Genomic DNA, 11,875 nt, shown 5'->3' with positions numbered 1-11,875 from the left:
GACTGAATTCTTAATAAGACCAAAAAGATCCAGTATGTCGCGTATATTATTGGACATTCCACTGACTGTTGGCATACTTCAGCAAATGTTTGATGAGCAGATAAAAGTGATTAGATCTAACGATGCTGAATAGAGAATGCAACAAAACCAGAGATTAATTAGATTGAAAGTGGAATCAAAGAGGACAGAGAAACTTCAGGATGTGTGTGTATGCCCATAATGGACCTCAGCTTTCTAGATGCCAGGCTTAACCTCTGATTTTATTCCTTCCATACAGCTCTTAATGGCACAAAGCCATTGCTTTCTCCCAATTTCAACCTTAAACCAAAGCCAAGGTTGCCAACTGGTACTCACTTATCTGGGAGTAAGCCCCATTAAACCTTAAAAAACGTATTTCTGAGTAGACATCTATATTAATTTACAGCAAGCTAACAATACTTATTAATGAGTGTGTGTAAGATTGTGCTCCCCTTGAAGAAAATCCAGGTATTCAAGTAGAGACAGGAATGGAAAACGTAGGGCTCATAATAATAATAATAATAATAATAATAATAATAGTAATAAGTTTATTATTTATAGCCGAAGCATCTGGCTGGATTTTCCCAGCCACTATGGACAGCTTACAGCATACAGTATACGTATATAAAAAAATAGTAAAACATATTATTTGTTTGGTTGTTGTCTGCTTTCAATCCCCGTAGAGCAGGGATATGAAGCCTATAGTCCTCCAGATATTGCTAGACTACAGCCGTCATCATTGCTGATCATTTTCCATATTGGCTGGGGTTGGTTGGTTTTGGAATCCCTCAACATCTGGAGTGCCACACATCCCCAACCCCTGCCCTAGCCGAAGTGAAGCAGAATACATACGGTATTTAAAAAATAAAATGCATGTTTACAGAAGAAGTCAGAGATATCAGCATCACTGAATGAAGGTGGACACTGAATTAAAACCTACGAAAAGGCTGAAACGTCAGGTTCAGCAATTTTGGGAATCCTCACCACCCTCAGCTGTGTCTGGATGAACTGTGGGGTCTGAGAGATTTCAAGAATACTCTTTCTCCCAAAGATTCTAGCACACAGAGGCTGAAAGAATCAAGAGAGACTTTTCACAAGGTTCTATAAAAGGAGGGCCTGGGGCACCAACTCAACTACTCCACGGGGCATCACAGAATCCACAGGGGCATTTGCCCTTGAGGGTTTGGGCAAACATGGATTCCCAAGGCACAGGGGTAGGAGGCTGAGAGGAAGGGGACACAACTGTCATCCCCCAGAACAGCAATGAGCAGCCATTCCAGTCATGCCACATGGCTGATGTGAATCCAGATCCACTCAGCCAAATTCCAAGATGCTGACTACACCATGCTACATTTTGGAGTCTCCATTGGCTACAAGGTCTTCTATTATGAGCTTCTAACGTCTAATTTCACCCATACACCACTGGTCTATTATTATCTAATGAAAGGGAAATTGAAATAACAGTTCTGAATGTTTTCTTCAGCAATTTTCTTCTGCAATTCCACAGGGAATCCTGAGCAGTGGATGAACAACTACACTCCTGCTTGGTTATTAAAAGGGCTATAATTAAGATGCTGCTCCTCAAAAATCCCTGTCTATTTTCTCTGGCCACTGGCAACATAACACAAAGGATACTACAACTTAACCAGAATTATTTAAATACTGTCCGGGATCAGCAAGTCTGATTTTGGATACTTCTGTATTGTGTCCTCTCAGGAAATTAATCTACCATTTAAATGAGACAATTTTTATCTTGGAGAAACCTATTCTGGTATTGCCAGAAAAACCATAGTTTCTACATAAAAAAAACAGTTGCCCTTGTATTAAGGATTTTGGTTTCAGTGTTCTTGCTACTGGAACTGATTTCTTACAATGTATGTCAGGCACACATAGCAAAATGCAGGCTCCAAGGTCCACACCATCCACTTCACACATATCATCAGCCAGGAGAGTTCCTCATTGGTGGCATTGTTTCTCATGGTGGCTTCTTCTCCTCTCCAGCAACATTCACTGAGGAACCCCCACCAGCACTGCCTGAAGAGCTTGCGTAAGAACTAAGCCACTTATTTATTACATACATGGAATGATCAAACCTAGAGTTGCAGCCTCAGAATAATGAGTGAGGCAGCAAACATTTACCCTTTTACCTGGGAGAATCCACTTTAGATATGAATGGGACTTATGCTAGTGCAAAAAATTGGGACCAATGTCTTGTGAATTAAGAGAATATAGGAGAGATTCCCATTTCTGGATAGAGAAATGAATATAAATGTATTGAAATATATGAATATTTATGTATCTGGGTGAGCCATTTGATCAGCTAATTTTGATAGACCTTATCTGAAATACAGTGTTAGTAAGAATGATTTTTTAAAAAACCTGTTCTGAAGCTCAATGTCCTTATGCTTTCATTATTACTTATTATGAAGTATAGAATTCAGTGAATTCCAACGACCATCACTGACTCATGAAATTGAGGTCACTGAGGAGATAGACCAGAGACTTTTTAAGTGTCAGAAAAAGACCTCATACGTGTAAGGGAAGACATCCCAAGGGCCCCACATTGGCAACCCCTGCTCTAGATACTATTAACCTTAAAATATTGGAAAACTGGGACAAAAGTAACACTAGAATTCCAAAAGGGACAAATGCACAAATCTAAGATGAGGGACACTTGGCTTGCCAGTAGTACATGTGGAAAGGTTCAAGGGATCTGCAACAATAGAAGTATAGTGTCCTGATCAAAGGAAGTAATAGTACCTCTCTATTTTGCCTTGGTCACCTGGAGTACTGTGTCCAGTTCTGATCACCACAATTTAAGAAGGATATTGGCAAACTGGAACATGTGCAGAGGAGGGCAACAAAGATGGTCTAGAAACCAAGTCAAGTCTTATGAGGAACAGATAAGGGAGTTTGGTATGTATAGCTATGATGAGAATGAGAGGAGGAATGATAGCCATTTTCAAATATCTCAAGGGCTGTCACCAGGAAGATGGAACACACTTGTTTTCTCTTGCTCCGGAGGTTAGGACACAAATTAGCTTCTTCAAGTTACAAGAGAGGAGATTTCAACTAAACATCAGAGAGAACATTCTATTGATAAGTGCTATTCAATAGTAGAACGGACTTAGAGTTAACCCCACTGAACTCAGTATGATTACTGTGTTGGTGTGTAAAAGGATACATCTATTGAAGTTCCTGCTGATAGAGTTTGCAACTCTCATTCTAGGGTGGTGCCTAAGGGTTACCAGCTCATTGTGGCCCTGGCATTTGCAGTCAAGGAGATCAACAAAGACCCTCACATCTTACCCAATATCACCTTGGGCTTTCACTTATATGACAGCTATATCAGTGCAAGGAGCACATATCTCGCAACACTGCTGCTTTTATCCATGGTGAAGAAACGTGTCCCTAACTATATATGTGATGTTGAAAATAATCTGACTGGGGTCATTGGGGGACTGGATTCTGAAATCTCCTTTTATGTGGCCACTGTTTTGGATATCTATAAGATTCCACAGGTAGGACACCTATGTACAATATCTCTATTAGCTTGCATAGAGGAAGAGGCAGGTTCCTCAGCCTCAGTTCTGGGTGAAGAGGAAATTGGAAGGAGAACTATGTACACCACCTTGAGATCCTTGGAAAATAAAGGTGGTACATAATTGTAATATAAGCAAACAAACAAACAGACAGACAAACCAGAATAAAGGGGAAGGTTGCAAAACCCGGGGGAAAATGTAATTCTCCCCTGTCTTACACACACATTTAGATCACTTACAGTATATACCAAAGGCCACTGATGGGAGAGTGGGCTTCTCTCTCAGCAGCAGTTTTTGGTTATGCATCATTTTCTGCTTACTTAGGAGGGTATCTGAATTGAGCTGCTGAGTAAAGGGGGGGAATTGCTTACTGGATAAAAGAAATAAGACTTTAGGCACCAGTGGAAAAAATAGTGAGGAGGGCATGTCAAATAAGCTGCTGAGGAAGTAGGGGAATTGCTTACAGCTAAAAATAAATTACAGGTAGGCGCCAGTACAATAAATATTCCACTTTAGCATACCCAATATAATGAAAGACACAGAGAGGTTATGGGAAATTGCAGATAGAATCCAGTTCCACAGGAGAACAGTCATAGTATTTAGCAGCTGATTCACAAGTAAAATAAATGTTCATAAATAAAGTCTGAGAAGAATCCGCACAGCTTTGCTGCCTGATGGGGCATGTGCAGCATGAAGAAGAAAGACGAAGCTCCAGAGAAGAAATGTGCATCAAACCCAAATTGCAATTCTGACGAAGCCGGATAATATCTAAGGAATCTGTTGTTTGGGGCATTCATATAAAGATTCATGATAATAATAAAAAAAACAGAGACAGTTCCCTCTCCATTCATCAAAGCAAGGTTTCCAAACCACAAATGGGAGATGATCCCAGTTTTCAGCCCATCTACATGTGTTTTGTATAACTGAGGGAGATGCACAAAATCCTGAAATGTTGGCAAAGGGCATATTTGACTAACAGGGTTCACATCCTAATGTATATGAATACTGTGAAAGGAATCTACGTTGTCTCTTCTATTCTTCCATTTACTTTTTAGCTCATTTATGGCTCTGCTCCAGTGATGAATGATAAAAGCCCAGGGCTTCCCTTCTACCAGATGGCAGCCTCAGAAGCCCTTCAGTATGAGGGAATTCTCTCTTTGCTTCTGCATTTCAGGTGGACGTGGATAGGAGTCATTGCAACGGACAATGACAACGGAGAAAGATTTGTGCAAACCATCTCTCCAATATTTACCAAGAGTGGTGTCTGCTTTGCATTCCTGGAAAGAATCCCCACTTTAAGTTTTATTTCTGAAATAAATGGCATGCTACAACAGGGGGCAAGTATAAGTCATAAAATTTTTAGCAGCACAGCTAATATAATAGTTGCCTATGGAGAATCTTATTCCATGGCAACTTTGAGATGGCTTCCATACCTATCAGTGCATGATGACATGACATACAATATAAAAAGTAAAGTATGGATAATAACAGCCCAGGTTGAGTTCACTTCATTAGTCATTCAAAGGAACTGGGATTCAGGAATATTCAATGGTGCTATATCTTTTGAAATTCACTTCAGAAACCCACCAGGATTTCATCAGTATGTTGTGCACAGAAACCCTTCCAGCACAGATGGGGATGGTTTTATCAGGGACTTCTGGCAACAGGCTTTTGAATGTGTGTTCCCAGATATGACTGCAGACAAGGTGGAGGGGAATATTTGCACTGGAGAAGAGAAGCTGGAGAGCCTTCCTGGATCATTTTTTGAAATGAGCATGACAGGCCACAGTTACAGTATCTACAATGCTGTATATGCCATGGCCCATGCTTTACATGCGATGTTCACATCCAGACTCAGGCACAGAGGAATGGCATATGGACGGAGAGGGAAGAATCCGAATGCACAGTTTTGGCAGGTAATAGGCTAAACATCCTCAACTGGAAGAGGCCTGTTATTCCCCCACAAGGTATGAGTTTCCAAAATGTTGTCAAGTTGCTCATTCATCTCAGACAAGGAAAATCACTTCCATGGGAGAAGTTTGGAGACCACTGATATGTTACTGCATTCACAGATAAGAAGCATCAGTAATGGTCGAGAGAGATGTTCAGCATTCTCTCTATCCGACATACACAAAATCCTCCCGCAGAGCAGGTGGTTGCACACCACTGTGGTGTCTCCTGAGATGAACAGGGACAGAGGAAAAGAGGTGTGGGGCTGGGGAGATAAAGAAAGGTTGTTAAAATGGGGAAAGGGAGGGAGAGGGATGTGGGAGAGAGAAAATTGGTGGTCTCTCCATCCCTGGACCTGACTCCACTCACAGTTGACTGTATCACCACCCACCACTTGCTGTAGGTCCTGCCCACAGGATAAAGATACCTTAGCCATGTATTAGAACTGCAGCCTTTTACAAACGTGCTTTTTCTGTTTTCAATCTAGCTCCATCACTTTCTGAGAAGTATCTCATTTAACAATACGGCTGGAGATGTGGTCTTCATCAACCAGCATGGCGAGGTGGTATCTAGCTTGAATATTGTCAATTGGATTATATTCAACAACCAAAGTTTGCAAAGAGTGAGTGTTGGGAGGATAGATCCACAGGCTTCTCCAGACCAATCATTCATCCTTGATGAAGATGCCATAACATGGAACAGTTGGTTTAATCAGGTAAGGCCAAATTGTTATATAATTCCAAGGTGATTCAGTCTTGCATAAGCAATGAATATTCACCTGCATGTCTACTCATTGTCTCTTAAAATACATGTCACTGTGCAGAATATGACCAAAGCATCCAAGTACCACATTGAGAGCCAAAAGCTTACTGCTAGAAGTCACTCAAGGAATAAAGGCAAATATTTTATTTTATTTATGAATATTTTATAAATATTTCTTAACAATGATAAAATACTGATTTTTAACTGAAGAAAAGAGGATAGATAAGCCCCAAGATCTCACTTTTCTGGCTAACAGGTGGGGAACAACACCGACACATCCCAGGACAATAGAGGGAGTATGACATCACTTCAAACATTGCCATTACTAAAAAAGTTTGCCATTCTACATATTGCTGAAAGGCTGACTCAGCTTAGTAACATAGAGAGGGACCCAGGAACATGAAGATTTCCAAACTCATTGTTCTCTTGCTGATCCTTCTGTTCTTTCGTTTATGGATTAGACTCAGCCTCTTTCTCTCTGTACTGAGAGATGTCTTCCGGGATCCAGCAAGAAAGTGAAGGAGGGAGAGCCACCTTGCTGCTACAATTGCATCCCATGTGCAGAGGGGAAGATTGCAATCCAGGATGGTAGGAGAAATAGACACAGCACTAATAATTGCAAGATATTGTAAGGAGGGCTGAATTTTCTTTTCAAAAGCGATAATCTATTGTGTCTGTGATCCTGCCTCTTTCTGATCATTGCCTTTCAGATAGTTTAAATATGCCAATCAAATGAGAATGACCATGCATTGAGAGTAATTGGATGGTACATCGTTCAAAGCACTTCTTCTTCTGCTTCTGCTTCTGCTTCTGCTTCTGCTTCTGCTTCTGCTTCTGCTTCTGCTTCTTCGATCACTCATAGCCACTCATAAGATTGTCTTCCATAAGCACGGTTTTAACAATGAGTCTGTAAGTGACTGTGGAAGCCAATTCTGGATCCACACGTCCTTCCACAGTGGGGACATTGGTTTCCGGATCAGAGTTGATCATGATGTGGATTTGCCAAGCATGCCTTTCTCTTTGCACATTTATACCTTGCGTCCTGAGCATATCTAGAGGGGGCCTTGCCACTCCTTCTGACTTACACAGGCTGCACCCAGACTAGTGTGAATAAACATTCAGATGGCAACGGCACTTGCTGTGGCACTTACAGGACCACATAGCTCTGAACCAATTAAATTCAAGAATACTGTGGTAATTAAATATAGTGGTACCTAGGGTTAAGAACTTAATTTGTTCTGGAGGTCCGTTCTTAACCTGAAACTTTTCTTAACCTGAGGTACCACTATACCTAATGGGGCCTCCCGCTGCTGCCGTGCTGCCACCACACATTTTCTGTTCTCATTCTGAAGCAAAGTTCTTATCCTGAGGTACTATTTCTGGGTTAGCGGAGTCTGTAACCTGAAGCGTCTGTAACCTGAAGCATCTGTAACCCAAGGTACCACTGTTCAGAGAATCATACCATATAAGGTTTTGACATACTGAGTATGCTCGGACTGTGGTCAGACTATTCTTGGTAATAGGAGTGAAATACAATACTGAGGTGAAATCTAATCCTGAAATAAAATTTTAGCAGACCATGAGGAAACTCCTTTGTTTAAACTGTGATTTGGACCAATCATAAGGAGGCAACAAAGTGCATTAGGAGGAAATGGGGTGAGGGAAACAAAGCATTTTGTTTGGATAGGGAATTAAACTTAATGGAATGTGTGGAATTTGTGCCAAACGAAAAAACCTGTTTGGAACTTTTTCTATGACATTTAGCTGTTTTAGGGAGTTATCCCCAGCTGAACCTTCTGTGCAGCATTAAACATTTTGGACTACTTTTCCCCTCACGGTCTCATGTGGTTTATTGGCATATCCACCAGATACACAAAGCTTAGATTGCAACAACACCACATTACAGAGCATCAGACAGTACAAAACATGTGCTTTGAATTAAACAGGGCTCTTTTCTTCTCAGACAGAAAATAAACATTTCAGCAAGCTGAAAAGTATGACCTAATATATTTATTTCCCCCCAGATATGAATGACTGTAATAAATGCTCAGACAAACACTATCCAAGCAAGAACCATGACGCATGTCTACCGAAGGATATAACCTTCTTGTCTTATGAAGAACCTTTGGGCATCAGTTTAGCCTGCTTCTCTCTTTCCCTTTCCCTGATCACAGTTCTGGTACTAGGTATATTTTTGAAGCACCACGACACACCCATTGTCATTGCAAACAACCAAAACCTCACCTACGCTCTGCTCATCTCTCTCCTGCTCTGTTTCCTGTGTGCATTGCTCTTCATTGGCCGACCTGAGAAGGTGACATGCCTCCTCCGGCAACCAGCTTTTGGCATCATCTTCTCAACTGCTGTCTCTTGTGTCCTGGCAAAAACCTTCATGGTGGTTTTGGCCTTCATGGCTACAAAACCAGAATCCAGGATGAGGAAATGGGTGGGCAAAGGACTAGGCCACTCCATTCTCCTTTCCTGCTCCATTGTTCAAGCAGGCATATGTACTGTGTGGCTGGCAACCTCTCCCCCATACCCAGATGTGGACATGTACTCAATGACAGAAGAAATTATACTAGAATGTAATGAAGGGTCTGTGGCCATGTTTTACTGTGTCCTCATCTACATGAGCTGCCTGGCAACTGTAAGTTTTGCTGTGGCTTTCCTTGCCAGGAAGTTACCAGACAGTTTCAATGAAGCGAAGTTTATCACTTTCAGCATGTTGGTCTTCTGCAGTGTTTGGCTGTCCTTTATTCCTTCCTACCTGAGCACCAAAGGAAAATACATGGTAGCTGTGGAAATCTTCTCCATCTTAGCCTCCGGTGGTGGGTTGTTGGGTTGCATCTTTTCCCCCAAATGTTATATAATTATTCTGAGGCCTGAGCTGAACAATAGAGAACAGCTAATAAGGAAGAAAATTTAAAAAAATATTAAACCTGCCCTTTGCTGTCTTTTGTGCTTTTCTCTGTGTGTACAGTAGAATATTTGGAAATATAAGTTCAGCTGCTGCCTTTTATAATTTTTTCTAGAGTCCAAATTCCCATAGTTTAAAATTCATTTGTAAAATTGACTTATTTGCTTTGAAGAAAACAACCATACATTTACACATACAACATTGTCTTGTAGCATGTGCTGACAAGAAGACTCAGAGCAATTCTTGTCAAAATATATGTGAGTAAATCTTTATCTGTCCTTAATTCTGAATAATGAAACTTGTCTTACAGCTTTCAGCATAATAGGATCTGTGAAACTGTACAATTGCAGGCCATTTAATATACGAGTACTCATTTATGAAGTATTGTTTTGTACTGCTAACAGTCATATTTCACCATCAACCTATCCATACCCAAGAACGTATAAATGGAAGATGATCCTCTTGAAGCAGGCCAATGGCCCATGTGGTCCAGCAGCCTGTACTCTCTCTTTTTTTAAAAAATAATATTTATTCAAGTTTTAAAGATTACAAAATGAAAATTAGAAACAACAAAAAAGAAAAAAAAATACAGTTAGAAAAAGAAAAACAGCTCAAACTTTTACATAACTTTCTTTCCTTTGCTTATTTCCTTTACCTCCTCACACATCCCTTTTTTGTATTCTAGTTCAATTAGATATTTCAGCAAATCCTTTCCAGCTTTGTTTTTATCCTAATAATTTATCTTAATATACCGTAATTTTACATTCTCATCTTTCACCAATTAAAAAATCAATTTTTACCTAATCCTTTATATCATTTCTGCTAAAATCACATTACTTCATTCCAACATCCTTCTAACATTCCTTAATTTTACAATGTTTCTGTAGATAAGCTTTAAATTTTTTTCAATCTTCTTCCACCAACTCTTCACCTTGGTCACGGATTCTGCCAGTCATTTCCGCCAGTTCCATATAGTCCATCACTTTCATCTGGCATTCTTCCCGGGTGGGTAAATCTTGTGTCTTCCAATACTTTGCGATAACTATTCTTGCTGCTGTTGTTGCATACATAAAAAAAGTTCTGTCCTTCTTTAGCACCAATTGGCTGACCATGCTCAGGAGAAAGGCCTCTGGTTTCTTCTGAAAGGTATATTTAATTCCTTTTTCATTTCATTATAGATCATCTCCCAGAAGGTCTTAATCCTTGGGCACGTCCACCAAAGGTGAAAGAATGTACCTTCAGTCTCTTTACATTTCCAACATTTATTATCGGGCAAATGATAGATTTTTGCAAGCTTGACTGGTGTTATGTACCACCTGTATATCATTTTCATTATATTCTCTCTTAAGGCATTACATGCCGTGAATTTCATACCTGTGGTCCATAACTGTTCCCAGTCAGCTATCATAATGTTATGTCCAACATCTTGTGCCCATTTTATCATAGCAGATTTCACCGTTTCATCCTGGGTATTCCATTTCAACAGCAAGTTATACATTCTTGACAAGTTCTTAGTTTTAGGATCTAACAATTCTGTTTCCAATTTTGATTTCTCCACCTGAAAACCAGTTTTATTATCCAAATTATAAGCTTCTATTATTTGATAGTAATGTAGCCAATCCCGTACTTTGTTTTTTAGTTTTTCAAAACTCTGCAGCTTTAATCTGTCTCCTTCTTGTTCCAATATTTCCCAATATTTCAGCCCAGCAGCCTGTACTCTCGCTGACCAACCAGATACCTGTAGGAAACCTTCAAGCCATACCCAACTGCAAATGCACTGTCCCCACCATTGTTTCCTGTGTCAGTGAGCTCCATAGTTTATCAATGTACTGTGAGATAACATATGCCCCATTGAATTGGGTTCCCCTCCCCCCAAAGATTTTTTTTCTGAATCATGTCTCGTTGGAGAAATTCAGAGTCCTAGATAAGAAAATGTAAATGAATTCTGCCCTCTGGTCCTTGGAAAAGATGTCAGCAAAGGACCATGCAGACCTCACTGCACAACGCATTTGACAGATGGGGAACAACAATTGAAAAGTTTTATTTGAATGAGAGGGTGATTGATTACAAAGTTATAAAACTGTCACAAGACTGATAAGCATCGCCTCCCCTCTCCTACTAAGTGTTGCTATCCTTCCTTTCTGGGGATTTCTGTTTGTTTTTGGCTGTGGACTGCTACAGACGCTCAACGGAGTATAAATCAATTTAACAACGGCTAAGAGTACTTCTGCTGACTCACGCGCTCCAACATTTTCTTAGACCGACATTTTCCTGGTTTGAGGAATGGAAATGAATTGTATAAGACTGACATAGACTGACATAGTTTGAGAAGGGGGTTGAAAATCACAGAGAGGGAGTGACTCAAACAGTGACATCAGCTGGTGGGAAAAAAACTTTGCACTTTTTTGAAAAAGACGTTCCTCTAATAAGACTTATAAGAGCAATTACAGGGATTTTTGCACGATCTGCAACTAGTGAAGATCCCAAAGCGCTGCATCATAATCTGCTGAAAGAGACAAGGTTTCATAATTTTTTATAGACCTTATACCCCATTACTGGAATAGCATTCCTGTTGCCTCTGAAAGAGTAACATCTAGAGAGAACTTAATAGCACATAATATTATTGCATTGTACATTATTAATTGAAAATACTCCCCAGCTCTTTGTTTTGTTTTGTTTTGTTTGT

The 11,875-nt window shown here is 40.1% G+C and overlaps 1 protein-coding gene across 1 annotated transcript; it reads left to right on the top strand.

Annotated features, from left to right (window-relative positions):
• Nucleotides 1–4,621: 4,621 nt before the first annotated feature.
• LOC309326876 (vomeronasal type-2 receptor 26-like) lies at nt 4,622–9,198 on the top strand (the record flags this gene model as incomplete). Its single annotated transcript, XM_081835908.1, has 4 exons — nt 4,622–5,476; nt 5,998–6,225; nt 6,734–6,860; nt 8,297–9,198. Exons 1-4 carry the CDS (start codon nt 4,640–4,642, stop codon nt 9,196–9,198), a joined length of 2,094 nt encoding a protein of 697 aa, XP_081692034.1. The 5' UTR covers nt 4,622–4,639.
• Nucleotides 9,199–11,875: the final 2,677 nt, after the last annotated feature.

The sequence above is a fragment of the Podarcis erhardii genome (assembly GCF_964252035.2).
Source record: "Podarcis erhardii genome assembly, chromosome: 13".
In the NCBI taxonomy this organism is placed as follows: domain Eukaryota; kingdom Metazoa; phylum Chordata; class Lepidosauria; order Squamata; family Lacertidae; genus Podarcis; species Podarcis erhardii.
This window is presented reverse-complemented; position numbering and strand designations above follow the sequence as displayed.